The following is a 14,783-nucleotide window of genomic DNA, read 5'->3' as shown; positions in this document are numbered from 1 at the left end:
CAGAGCAGCTGTAGAGCCCTGAAAGAGAGCTGTGAGAAGACTCAGCAGATAACTGCCCTTCCTTTGCTCAAGAGATGCCTTTGAGCTTAGGCTCTTGCCCTTGGTCTCCTGGCTGAGCTATGTTGCCGATATGCCTGCATCCAGCCTCCACTTCCCTGGTTCTGACCCACATCCTCTGGACTCGAGTTCCTGGTTCGACCTTGGACCTGCCAGACAAGCCATAATGAGGAGTCAATCTGGACTGACCCTGGCTACTATCACCACCAGTCACTGTCACCTGCTCTGCTCTTCCTATGTGGGTACCGTGGGACTGAGCCCCTGCCAGTGGTGTAACTGCCCTGCCCTTGCTCACTTTCACCCCCAGCCCCATCCGCTTGCCCTTACGGAGCAGCCAGCCCTTGCTGCTGGTGCAATCGCTGTGTCTGTGCAGACTCAGCACATCTCATTGGCAATCCCCCTGGCAGGCTGAAAAGTTCCCAGCTAGTTTCTGCAAAGATGAAACAAGGGACTGAGTTGCAGCAGAGTAATTGAACTCCCGATTGACTGAACTCCTAGCCAGCTTAAAAATGAAGGAACTGACTAATTAAGTCACAGGAGCTGAGGGGGAGCTGTTGGGGAGGTCCTTGGAGATGTCCAGGGCAGCTGTGCTTACACAAACTGATAGATCTTATCCGTTAACTTCTTGCACTAACAATCCAGGCTGCCCAGGGAACTCCCTCAAGCAGCAGTTTGTGCTATAGATGTATGAACAGATCACATTGTACATAGATTGGTAATTTTAAATAGTCTCTATAAACTGTTCCTGCATATGCAGAAAAGGAAGTGGTACGCAGAACAGTCTTTGTATGTAGTTAAAATAGCTTAGATATATTTTGTATATAGTTTAAGATAATCAACAGAAACTGATTAGGCATATGCTGGAGTAGTTGCTAGGGTCAGCTGGATAATAACAGCAGTTCCGTGATTCTCATTTGATCCAGCTGAAGATGCCATCACGACAATGACTGCAATGGAAACTCCTGTCACCATATGGACAGCAACTGGTCCTCCTGTTCAACACACTGAATTCCCCCCATGAGCGTTACTCTATCCATAAGATCCCAATAAATTATTTTTTTTTTGAACTGACAGCCTGTGATTAGCTGTGCAAAGTATCCCGGCAATTTATCTAGTGAGCATGTTCAAAACTGATGTAGCATCGTGCAGATCAGGGCTCACTAGCAATCTGGAAAAGTTACCTGACATAGGTCCTGTTTTCTAGATAACAGCTTTTTGGACACTTCGTAGTCTATTTCAGCTTTGTGACGTATAACTCGATAGAATTCCATCATCATCTCTTGTAGCGCCACATTGTCAGCTCCCTCATCCAGTGCATTCTTTACTTGGAGTAAAATACCTTCTGCTTTGCTCACCTTTAAAAGAAGAGATTATTAAACTGAAAATTATTGCAAAATTGCAGAAAGAGCACAAAGCAATGAATATTGAAATGGATTATTTAATTCCACACTGAAATAAAACTTTAACTCCTGTTAGTGCAATATCCACAAAATATTTTCTTGCAGGTCGGATATGAAAGCACTACTTAAAAGCTGGATATTACTTTTCCCTTTCACTGGGCTACTTGCAAAGTACCAGAAGCAGAACTAAGAGACATTAAAATAACCTCTCTGAAATAAAACAGAATATGAATCAGATTGAAAGATAATGCTCCTTAACATCTTGCCGATTCATACTGTCAGCTTTAATGCATTGATGAAATAATAGAAAGTAAAGGATAACAAATTTCTTACCAAATTTCTAAGTGCACTAGTTTATCCTAAAATACACAAAGCAGAGTAGAAGTCCTATTTATAAAGTGCAACCTCCAGATGAAATGAAAGTAATGATTAATTTTAGACAGTTTGTCCAGACAGACAGGCTATAGATTTTTGTGTATCTGTATACTCCTTCTCAATTGGAAATTTTTCACAGAATATACTATTATGTCTTCTCAAGGCAAGAGGAAAAGGCAAAATGCTTTTTAATTTACACAAACCACAGAATCATATAGAATCACAGGTTTGAAAAGACCTCTAAGATGCTGAAGTCCAATCATCTGCCCAACACCACCATGCCTACTAATGGCACAGGCAACAGCTAGTAAAATGTTGACATTAGAGGTTGTATAGCAACGTCTTACTGCAGTTCAATATTGATCCAAGGCTGTTCTCTGCCTCACAAATGCCTTTAGGAAAAAAATGGAGGGTTAATCTACCTGATCAGCAACCCACTTCTTCATTATTGTGTTTCAAAAATCCAGAGATTTTTTTTTGTACTTATTATTTCTCTTGCAGATTAATTGTAAGTGGGAAGAGTTAGTGAAAACATTTTTATCATATCCTTACAGACTGATGCATTGAGATAGTCTTTTAGGTCTACGGTTCAGCCCTTGCAAAAGCTACCAATGATTGAATATTATTTATCAAATATTTACCAAATTTCATCTACCTGAAATATGTTAGGAATCTAAATATCCAAACAATTGCACCTCATAAAACACATTTACCACAAACAGCATTTCCTTTATGTCTTTGCTGATTTATGCAATGCACTCACTACTGTCTCTGAGTACACGTATACAATATTACTAATGTACTACTTAATCACCAGAACCTACATAAATGTGTATTATTTCCACATTAAAAAGTGAAAGCAATATTCTTCTACCATATATTAATTAAAGGGCATCAAAAGTGAGTTTTATGTAATAAGATTAGGCCAAAGTCATTCCAGAATTGGGGACCTTCTACTGGCAAAGCTATTCCAATTTAAAACCAACATAATCTTCAGGTAGTTTTGCCTTCAGTGATAAGAGAGACAAAACACGTCTTAAACACCCATTTTGTTGGCTGTTTGTTAAGTGATATGAACTTAAATTACATGAATAAACATTAACCTCTCAAAAGTCTATGGAGCAAAGCAAAATAATTGAGGTATGTGGGAAACTGGGAATAAATGAGCCAGAGTTAACAAAGCAGTGGCTAGGCAGTTATTTTTAATAACAGCTGTAATATCTGAAGGCCTTACAGAGTAGCTGTGTGTTAATTACACGTGTCATCTGATAATGCAGACAGAGACTATAATTAAAGCTATTCTTCCATTACAAGAGAATGACTGACTGAAGTATGGTTGAAATATACTGGCAGGAGACAGCAACTTGCTGTTATGCACTGTCTTCTGTGACTGCCTTCTTAAATGACTTATCTCGTGGAAGGGATCCTCCCATAAGAACTGTGTAAATCGCTATAAAATGGAAAAGACACCCATCTGCTTTAGGGAGTACAGCGTGTTTTTAGTGTTGTGATTCTAAAGCAAAATTTCAGATCAAAATTTCTGAAGCATGGATTTGTTGAAGTGCAGGAGTACCAAAAGTGTAACTAACAATCCCAATCTGAAACACGACATATGGGTTTGCTGGGAAAAATTGACTTCTAACAGCATTTACGTATTCATCCTCATAGAGTAACAAAAATTAACTTACATCATTTAGGCTTATGTTGTTTACTGATCCAAGTAGTAAACTATCCAGGTGGCCAATAGCTTCTGCCCAGATCAATTCCACAAAATCACTAACTTCCTGACATACAGCACTTGAATGGATGGCTTCTTCTAGAAGTAACTGTAGTAAAATAAACACAATTCAGTGAAAAGACAAAGATGCAAGTCATGGCAGTGAAGATAATTGGCACACAGATAATTAAATTTTCCTACTCTCATAAACAATGCTGTGTGCAATGCTCATTCATGCTTAGTATAATTCCTTCAGTCCCATCAAACTGAAGGAAAGGTTTGCTTTTATAAATTCCTTCAAGTGGAGAGCACAGCAGGCAGGTGGCCATGACCTCTCTTGAAAACTGAGACATAAAGTCTTGGAGGTGACAGATATTGATTTGCTTGATATCTTTATCAATACATTGTACTAACAGGTAGACAGACTAATAGTCTGCAGATCCCAGTCATTTCCTTTGTTGCACAATTGGTAGAAGAACAGATGGTTCAAAATGGCTAACAGACCACACTAGATCTCTAGTTCAGAAAGCTCTGGTGGGAAAGACATTATTCCTGTGAAACTAAGAAAATTGGAGCAGCAAAGCTACAGAACAGAAAGGCCATGAAAATCAGTGCAATTCATACACAGAAATGAGTTGCAAAAACAGATTTTCTCATCTTCTTCTGAGGAACATTGTTCAAGCATTTACTTGAGCTTCTTCTCACTGTTCTACAACTCCAGAAGCTGCTATCAAACTTCATGCCATTAAACAATTCTCACACAATTTTGGACATTCTACATTACTTGTTTATACCACATCAACCACACAGCTTCTGAGATCACTAGAGAACATATGTGGGCCTTTCAACATTGCTGGATATAATCTGTGTGCCTGTTGTGCCCTACATAGAAGCTAACCATGGTAGAAAAGATAAGTAGATAAAGTACAGTGAGAAAGTAAATGGGAAAAAAATGTCTGTCACCCTACAACCACAGCAGTAAAATATTTCCTGAAGAGTACTTTAAGAAGAATCCAACTGCTATTGCCATTGGGGGGAGTCCTGTTACTGATCCAATATGATCTACACTAAGCCAGTGACATCTGTATAGTGTGCAGAATAATTCTGACAATCCATTCTCACAAAAATTCTAGGCAATGTTTACCACATTCAGAAAACTGAAAACTAAAACAAATCATAAAGGACAGAAAAGTGTAAACATGCAAATTGTACAAGCCTCTTGCAATTTTGTAGAAGCTAAAGATTCTGCTTCTGGTGGCAAAGTTTCTCTGAGCATGTAATCCTGGCTCTTCAGGTCTGCAATAAAAGTCTTGTACTTTTCTCTTATTTCTTCAGCAGTATTAGTTATTAATTGCTTATTATCCTGTAAATTGAAAGAGTAAAGTTAGTCAAAGAAACTCTATAGAGACTTAATCAATTTTGTCAGACACTGCTCTAACAGCTGGCAATCCACACTTAACTTCTGGGTTAACAGGCTTCCACCAAGGCAATGCTATCATGAGGGTTCATGGGACACAAAGAACAAGCACAGGGCTCCATATACAAACCCCACAGTGGCAAGACAGACTCATCTATATGTGTGCTGGAATAACTTGTTCTATCAATTGAACTATTTGAAATTCATCCCTGATACAGCGCCTTTGACTCAAATCTAATGTCACAATGACACAATCTGCAAGTTCTATACCAGAGCACACACGTGACCTGTATGCTGAGAAATGCATTTAGGCTGCCCTCAAGACAAGCTTTGCTGTGTCTCAATAGTATGTCCAGAATATCACTCACTATAGCATTTCAACATGTCATTACACAGTTGAGATATTTCCATGAAAATATATGTGAGTATATAAAGCAGGTGCATCCAGGACCATGCTGTGTTGCTGCCAAGTCCCAAAACAGTTCTTTTGAGCAAGTTGTAAGCAAACACACAGAGTAGAGGAGCCAACTATAAATCAAACTTTTTATGATAAAGTTTAACAGAATGACCCGCTATTATCTATATCTAAGGATTCGCATGCAAATAAGAATGAAAAGCATCTGAATTGCTCTGCAATAGGTACGTTCAACATGCATAAAGAAACAAACAGGTAATGTCAATGAGTGGTTCATACCTTTGTTCCATTTGATGCACTGAAGTTTGCGTATAGTCGAAATGGAAACTTGTAACGACCATCGGAACACTGTAATTCAATAACTACAAAATCTTTGCTTTCCTTGGAGTTAATCTAAATGGAGAGATAAATAAAGACCCCAACCCTCAATTTATTGCTTAAGTATGTTTCATTCACATAATATTACGTCAAGTACTTCCCCTTGTCTGACTTCTTTTTTCACCACATTTAGAATTGCACATTATGACTGGCTAAGAAAAGAAGTAGAATTATTCATTATTTGTATCACAGTAACAAGCAGAAGCCCCTCTCAGGGCTTCACTGTACTGATTGCTGCACATTTCCACCATTTTTGTGTTTTGAAAGATTTTTAATAAAAATATTTAAAATTTAAATTAGATTTAACACATATCACCCATGACAACATGTATTTTGTCAGAAGCAAACATATTGTTATACTGCAATACTTTGGCGAGACAACTACAGTGATAATAGAGAAGTTTTATTTGAGTAGAATTAGGCTGCACTGAAAGACAGAAAGCATTGAAGTACTTTTCAATACTCCTCTTTGCATTGCAGTACATGATAACATAAAAGAGTTACTGCTGATGTGTATAAAACTGTAAACCTTTTATTCATCTACTGATCCTCCTATATCCTCTCACAGTAACAGAAGGGCTTACTTTTTCAAGGACACTGTATTTTGCAACTTCAAAATCTTGGGGGAAAAAAGGAATATCTTGATCATTTTCACTGTAAAATCTGGAATGGAATCAGAGTAATTAAAATCAAATATGCCCAGTAAATACTGTACTGTAATAGGCTGCAACATCACGCTAAAGTAAAAACTAATATAAGAAGACAAATCTATTTTTCAGCAGCAAAATAACAATGAAAAAAGTTTTGAGAAATTAAATAACACCCAGATAAGCTGCTGCACTAACAGGCCAGAATGTCTAGTGTGAACCTGAAGACTAGATTTCAAACTTCGTTCTTTAGAAAAACTATGGAAGCAACACAACAAACGTATTTTCATTGCCTGGTTACATGTAACTTTTTTATAGCTTGGTCAGCTACCTGTGCTGTCTGAAGCTAACTCCTCCCTTATTCCTGAGTTTCACATTAGGATATATACTTGTGGTCACATCCTTCAGCATTAGCACTTTTAGACCAAGTGTAACTTCTAGTACATTCCCACAGAGTAACTAAATGACTACGACTACCCTACGACTGAACAGCATCTTGTTAATAGATTTAAGAGTGCTGGAGATGGTTTTGTTTCTTTAACTCAGTAATTAGAAACAGTTATAACAATACTATTTCCCTGTCAGCTAAGAGCAGTTTCTGTTATCTTGATTTTCAGCTCCCTCAAGAATTTTCCTAAGAGAAAGAGATGTTCAGCACTTCTAAAAACAATGACATGGACTGGATTGCAAAAACCCATATGAACAAAGAAAAGAAAAAAATTGTCATGATAAACAGAGCTCCAACCAGAAAATCATAAAGCTTGAGCCATACTAATGCCTCCTGAGCTGCTACAAGCTTTGCATGTATTAGGGAGCAGGACTGTAGGTGTACACTGAGATGGAAAAACGTAAAATCAATTTCCGCAGTCAGATCTGAGCGTTAAAAAAATCCCCAAACTGTTATAAATTCATACACACAGAACACAGAAAATGAAGAAAGAATTTTATCTTCCACTACATTGTTAAGATGGTAAGACCCATCTCCAGACATCACTGAAACAGAGTGGGAAATAGGCTTTCTTGTTTTGTTTTTTTTTTTTTCCTCTAATTTACAAAGATATTAACACAGATGTATCAAAATACAGATTTAATTTAATTTAATTTTATTTTACCTAGGAGTCCCCATGTCGGACTTAATTCTGCTCTCACTGTCTTTAATAACAGTAAGGCTGTAATCATTATTTTCATTTTTCTTTGTGGCATTTTTATTTTCAGAAGATGACAGGTCTTCCACATCTGCAATCAAAACATATATGTACTTGGTATAATATCTGGTTTCTCCAATTCAACTTACAAATAGTTGGTAAAAACAATACTACTACTTAATATGCATACATTTCTTAAAGACTGAAACAAGTTGACAGCTTCTAAGGTCACATTTTATTCAGCCATACTGAATACTGGCAGGATATGGAGTCAAGTGTTGAAGGGCAACTGCTGCAGTTGCCTCACTGCTAGAATTAGTACTGCCCTGGACTATGCCAGTGCTTATTCCCTCCAGGCACTTTGCCACCCTGACTTCTGTGACAGGAAGAGGAGAAAGAATTAGGGTATGTAGCTGAGAGCTACGCTGTGGCACTTGACCACAGAGCCTGAGAACTATCCCTCCACGGCTCACATTGGTTTTGCGTGCTTTTGTTCGGTTGCTTGATTTGCCTTTTTTTTTTAAAGCCGTATAGATATAGTGTATGAATGTAGTTTTACTTTGATCTTAAAACTTCTTAGGATTGCTACTGAATGGATCTACCCAGCTTCAGCCATGCATGCCCATGGTCTCTGCTGTGCAAAACCAAATTTATCCACCAGACTCAATGACACAGCAAATATACGATGCAGGGGTCCTGATTCTTAATCTTTTACATAGTTCTGAAAATTGTACTAATTCATGACATGACAATGTTCATAAAGTAAAATGTATTATGTCAAAAGTAATTACTTTTAGAAATACTTAAAGACTAGAACCTAGCAAAATCCAAGCGATGCAAAAGTAAAAAGAAACAAAAAGTGTAGTTACTAGGAAGAGAAAAAGGAGAAATGAAACACTAGTAACTTTCAGGATGATAATTTTTTGCTGCCTGTACACATTAAATAGAATTATCTTTCGCACCCCTTTTTCGTGATCTTTGGCTTGTCTCACAGCATTAAAATAAACATTTGTCTTTTTTCCTTCTACACAGAGTTATAGTCATTTGCATCTGAATCACGTTATGTATTGGAATGCTTGAAGTTCTTCTATTTTAATTACGTTGCATGAAATATTTCTAGCCCATGTTCTCTAGCTATCTTATTTTCTCATAATTTCGACTTCAAAACATAACATTTCCTCATACAAAGGCACTGAAAACCCCCTGCATTCTGTTGAAATTAACTAAAACTTCCAGGTTACTGTCATTTTTTTTCCAGTGGAGCCAAATAAACACAGTCATTGGAATAGCTTTTCTGTTATTTTTAATATTTTACCCACATTTCCAACCATAAGTCTTATTTGAAGTTTCATTAAAAGAAAAAAAAATCTATGGGAAGACTAATCAGAATGGAACTAGGATTTCTTTTCAAAAAAATTCTGTTTTTTTAATCAACATTATTGCCAGTTTCCACGGTTGTTGATTTCTTAAAAGCTGATTCTAAATACTCATCTTCTAAAACATTCTTTCCCAAAGTTACTGATAGATGAATAAACTATGTCAAATACACCTACCCTGTCTGGCTGACCTCGGGTCAGAAGTGTTGTCTTGTGATTTATTAACCTTGTATGCATCAATCTGTAAAAGCTTCCCCCTTTGAACTGATTTCCAAACGAAATCCACACGTAAAACAGGGAGCTGATACTTCTGAATATTTTTTAGATCACGACAGCTGAGGACATCAGCATTATCCACAAGAACATGTGTACTCTGAAAGACAGGTTACAATTACAGTTGCTATGCACACATAACTATGATATTAATCCAAATACTGTTTATTTGCAATTCATATTGGTACAATCCTAGAGTCCAAAGGAAACATTTAAGAACACTCAATCTTTTTGGACCATATTTTAATTGAAACATCTAATTTAGAAATAAGGTACCTCCGCACTTCATCCATAGACAACAGAGAGAGCAGGTCTCTTTCAGGTGACAGTTCAGCTCCACTAAAATATGGGTATCTTCAGAGTGTGTCCACCTTTCTACAGTAACTACGAAGATACGAAGGTGACCAGGTGCCTAATGTTCTGCAGAGCTTTTAGCAGCACATAGGAGGTCCAATAATGGACCAAGTTGTGTTGTGGTCAACGTGGTACAAACTCAAAGCTATTTGAGGTAAGAGAGTTAAAAAAAAAAAAAAAAAAAGCTGGGCAGACTGCTGAATAATCATTATATGTTTTGGCAGCCTTATAAAGAATCACACATTGTTTTCCTGGAATCATATATACACTGAAAGTTAAAACATCTGGTATAGTTAGGAGAAATTAAAAATGTTTAGAGAACTCATATCAAATAAAATGGTCATAAGTAAAAGGCAGTGGATTCTGCACCTCAAACAGCTAACATGAAGCATGCAAGAACTGACAGACACATATAAATGAAAGGTTATTACATCAGAAGGCAATTAGATCTATTTTACTCGGAAACAGGATGACAAATGCACATACTTTTATTTGTCCCATATGACAAAAGTACAGTTTTAAAAAAACAACAGCTCGTCCCTGATACAGCAGCACTGAGCCCAGATCTGCTCTGAGGTTCTTTTTAATCTTTAATCATAATGTTAAATTCTGAAGCTTGGGTACGATTTACCCTGAACAGGTTGACCACTTGTTAGCTGTTCTCAGCATCCTAGAGCTCACAAAATTTACGTATCGAAACATCTCTCTTCCCACTATATTTATAAAGATGATTCAAAATACAGATTTCAATTAATAGAAATTTGTACTGCATTAACTCTTAGTTAATTTGCTATTTTCAATAATAAATTTTTTTAAGCAAAACCTTTTTTAAAGCTTATTGTTTTTAATGAGGCAATTTCCTTGACCTTTTTTTAATCTAAATCATATATGGAGATCAGCAGTTTGATGGGATAAATGTAAGCCTTCATTATTGTCCACCCATTGCTTCTTTACAAGATCACAGCCACCACGAAGAGATGTGTCAACACATGTTGGAAACTCCTGAATTCACCGCACAAAGAAATCTGTCACACCTTTGGAATACTCTTGATGTTGTTCTTCAGTTCTTCACTTTCTCTCCTAAAAATATGTGCATTGTCAGAGTCACCAGGAAACTGCTGGCCTCTGAACAAGATGATAACGTACCCACAATATTCCTTTTCTTCACACACTCCTTTAATTTTCCTTTAATGTCAACACCTTATGTTATGCACAATTTATACTGCAGAACCTTGAGGACGATGTCTACAATTTTTGCTGTTTGTAAAATGACAGTCACCTATGGGAGCTATATATAGCAGTAGGATTTAAAGTAACTCACCCAAAGTTATATTAGGAAACTTTACACAGGAGTGAGACGAAGAAATTAGTCACATAATCACAGAATGGTTTGGGCTGGAAGGAACCTTTAAAGGTCACGTAGTCCAACTTCCCCCTGCAGTAAGCAGGGACATCTTCAACTCAATCAGCTTGTTCAGAGCCCCGTCCAACCTGGCCTTCAATGTTTCCAGGGATGGGGCATCTAACACCTCTCTGGGCAACGTGTGCCAGTGTTTCACCACCCTCATTGTAAAAATTTGCTTCCTTCTATCTAGTCTAAATCTACCCTCCCTTAGTTTAAAACCATTGTCCCTTGTCCTATCACAACAGGCCCTGCTAAAAAGTTTGCCCCCATCTTCCTTGTAAGCCGCCTTTTAAGCATCGAAAGGCTGCCATAAGGTCTCCTCGGAGCCTTCTCTTCTCCAGGCTGAACAGCCCCAATTCTCTCAGTCTTTCCTCATAGCAGAGGTGCTCCAGCCCTTGGATCATTTTTGTGGCCTCCTCTGGACCCACTCCAACAGGTCGGTGTCTTTCCTGTACTGGGGGCCCCAGAGCTGAACGCAGGACTCCAGGTGGGGTCTCACCAGAGTGGAGCAGAAGGGCAGAATCCCCTCCCTCAACCTGCTGGCCATGCTGCTCTTGATGCAGCCCAGGATAGGGCTGGCCTTCTGGGCTGCCAGCGCACATTGGTGGCTCATGTCCAGCTTTTCATCCACCAGTACCCCCAAGTCCTTCTCGGCAGGGCTGCTCTCAATCCCTTCATTCCCCAGCCTGTATTGATACTGGGGGCTGTCCCGACCCAGGTGCAGGACTCTTGCACTTGGCCTTGTTGAACCTCATAAGGTTCTTTATTTAGTTAACCTCTATATTTATTTATGTATTAGTTTATATATTTATATATTCTTTTAAATTAATTTGATTAATTCACTTAATCATATTCTTCTCAAAATTAAAAAAACTTATATAGAGAAACCAAAAAATTGAAATCATAATACAATGCATTACTTTCTCCCCAAGGTGGATCAGAAGTAAGTAATATCGCAATATTTATGAGCTTGCCCTAACTGCTACCTATGGGAAGAAGGACAAAAATGTCACTTCCATGTGGCAGAAGTAACAAGGTATTATGCCTTCACTACTAAGTTAGATAATGTTAGATAATTCCCTGTCACTGGCATGGGAATACCTATTGCTAAGGCATTAGCATGTTCCTTGGCACACTTCAAGCTTCTGCCAACTCACATCCTCCTAGTTTCCAGGCATGGCTTAGGAGACAGAACACCATCACGACCATTCCCTTTAGGTAGTTTGGATAGGAACACTCAGTCCTGAGGACCACGAGAGTTCACTAGTATAGGTGTGGGCCAAGCCATGCCAGCTGGCCACAGTCCCTGCGAGCATTGCCAGGCATGTAACGTACCAGCATAAACACAGCCCAGATTTCACTGCTGTGCATATCATGCAAACAGGCTCCTTGATTTATCCACGCTGCATGTTCAACATATATTAAAAATAAAAAACTGTATTAAATAAAAAAATGCAATATCACAGACTTCTAGTTCTACAACCGTCTTTTCCCTACTCTGTAATCAAATGCTTGCATTAACAATAACATAACCAAAACACAGTTTAGTGATGCATCTCTTTATTCAGTTTCCCTTCTCTGATGATGAGAGAAGAAAAACAGCATGGCAATTTTACCCAGGAAAAAAATCTCCCTGGTTCTTTTGTGGAGGGAGAATATTGCTCTTAATTTTTTATGTGACATTTCAGTACTACAGAGCCAGATGCATTAAAAATGTAAACTGAATATTTCCGTTTAAATATTGAATAGAGACATAATCTCTACAGTTCTTCTTTCTCGACATGAGGCAAGATTAACACTCTACAACACTTGCATCACTGAATATTTTCCTACTGAGATATCAGAAATAAATCCGGAACTTACCTTGTGATTAAGCACAAAATTAATTACTCCACCATTATTTTTTATGGATGCTTTCAGTCTGTTCTTCTCCTGAATGGGCAAGTATTTCACTTTAAGAAAGAACACACAGTTTGCAAAGATTGCCATTGTTTCCTCCTGTTAAAAGAGAAAATTTTTTTTTTTTTGGCTGAGAAAACTCATTCCCACTGTCCACCTAAGTAGTCTCTCACCAAATGTATTCTTTGCAGCTCTAGGAAGTTCTAAAACAAATGCCATTTTATCAGCATGGCAATCAAATCTACCCAGAATATCTCCTGATCAGTTTTGTTAAATTTTTTTTTTTTAATTGCGTGGAAAATTCAGCATGACCTACAGTTTCAGTCGTGGCTTGAACTAAGCACCAAACTCTTGTGCTGATCTCCTGCTGCTCATACCCACTGTTAGTAATGTGGAATTATCTTAATTTAGACTGGAACAACTTCTCTTTCAGTTCCCCTTTCACACCGTACCATTATAAAATAACTGTTTTTTTCAAGAACGTAAACTGCTTTTCATGCTTCCACTCACTGATTTATAATATAAAAATAATAAATATAAAAAAAACCCATCCCACAACATGTAAAAAGAACTGACCCAGATTAAAGCCAACACAGCAAACCTCTCCACCCTCAACAACAAAACCCCAAAACCCAAAAGGCTAGTTTTAATCTAGATCTGTTTTCTGACTGAATTCACTCTCTGGCCTACAACAAAGATTTACAAGAAGGAATAGGGTAGCAGTGGAAGCAAAGGAGAGGTAGGGGAGAGATGGAAGTGGAGCAACTGCTTCTGTTCTCAGCAGTGTCAACCTAAACTGTGTGTAAAATAACTTGAATGAAAATTGGCTGCATGTCATTTGTGACAAACTATGCTAAGATATAAGAGGCTAGTAAAGTTTTATTTAAACAGGAGTAGAATTTATGACAAAAAAATACAATGGCAGGGTCTGGTTTAAGTGACTAAAATGTATCAGCAACGTATATTTGTTCTCCTGGATGACTATGAGTATAAAGGTATTTTAAAATAACTGATGAGAATAATAACTACAGCGTAAATGAGAACACTACACAGAGCACTGAGCTCTTTATCTAGCATATGAGCTCCTCAGCATGTCATGGGCTTTCAGAGCCCTTCAGTGGTAAATGAGTGTTAAGTGCGAGCTAGAGGGCATTATGACTGGGTGGGTTCAGACAGAAGCCAAAACCAATGTTCCCACTAAGCTTATTTGAAGCACAGCACCCCACTTAGTTTTCTCTGGAAGACATTCAGAGGGTACACCTCAAAGCCACTTTGAGAACTTCATGTAAGGCAGCTCTTAACAACCAAAAGATCTGGCTTAAAATTGCATCGCTGCTCCAAGCCAAACTGCTAATGCAGATACACTACTAATGCTACAGCAACGAGCATGAAGAGAACATACACTTGTACAACAAAATATTCAGGTCATAAGTTCTTTTCACCAGTGCTTCTTTGGATCTCAGTACACCATGTCCATATCTCTTCCAGAGGGTTAGTATCAGTGTCACAGACTCACAGAATGGTATGAGTCGGAAGGGACCTCTGGGGATCATTTAGTACAACCGCCCTGCCAAAGCTGGGTCACCTTGAGCAGGTTGCACAGGACCTCATTCAGGCAGGTTTTGAATATCTCCAGAGAAGGAGACTCCACAACCTCCCTGGGCAACCTGTTCCAGGGCTCCGTCACCCTCAGAGGGAAGAAGTTCTTCCTCATGTTCAGATGGAACTTCCTCTGCTTCAGTTTGTGCCCATTGCCCCTTGTCCTGTCGCTGGGCACCACTGAAAAGAGTCTGGCCCCATCCTCCTGACACCCACCCTTCAGATATTTATAGGTATTTATAAGGTCCCCTCTCAGCCTTCTCTTCTTCAGGCTGAACAAGCCCAGCTCCCTCAGCCTCTCCTCGTAGGGGAGATGCTCCAGTCCC

The 14,783-nt window shown here is 38.4% G+C and overlaps 1 protein-coding gene across 2 annotated transcripts in view; it reads right to left on the bottom strand.

Annotated features, from left to right (window-relative positions):
• Positions 1-14,783, bottom strand: part of PARP4 (poly(ADP-ribose) polymerase family member 4) — a 54,643-nt gene that overhangs the window by 35,731 nt on the left and 4,129 nt on the right. For both annotated transcript variants that reach the window (XM_075418717.1, XM_075418707.1), the window contains 8 exons: positions 12,823-12,957; positions 9,105-9,300; positions 7,519-7,642; positions 6,344-6,422; positions 5,661-5,774; positions 4,766-4,912; positions 3,521-3,658; positions 1,239-1,412 (listed from right to left, as the gene is read on the bottom strand). In XM_075418717.1, the coding sequence (XP_075274832.1) occupies positions 1,239-1,412; positions 3,521-3,658; positions 4,766-4,912; positions 5,661-5,774; positions 6,344-6,422; positions 7,519-7,642; positions 9,105-9,300; positions 12,823-12,948 (1,098 nt within the window). In that variant the 5' untranslated portion in view covers positions 12,949-12,957. The remainder of the gene's footprint in view (positions 1-1,238; positions 1,413-3,520; positions 3,659-4,765; positions 4,913-5,660; positions 5,775-6,343; positions 6,423-7,518; positions 7,643-9,104; positions 9,301-12,822; positions 12,958-14,783) is intronic.

Source organism: Opisthocomus hoazin, chromosome 1, assembly GCF_030867145.1.
Source record: "Opisthocomus hoazin isolate bOpiHoa1 chromosome 1, bOpiHoa1.hap1, whole genome shotgun sequence".
Taxonomy (NCBI): domain Eukaryota; kingdom Metazoa; phylum Chordata; class Aves; order Opisthocomiformes; family Opisthocomidae; genus Opisthocomus; species Opisthocomus hoazin.
This window is presented reverse-complemented; position numbering and strand designations above follow the sequence as displayed.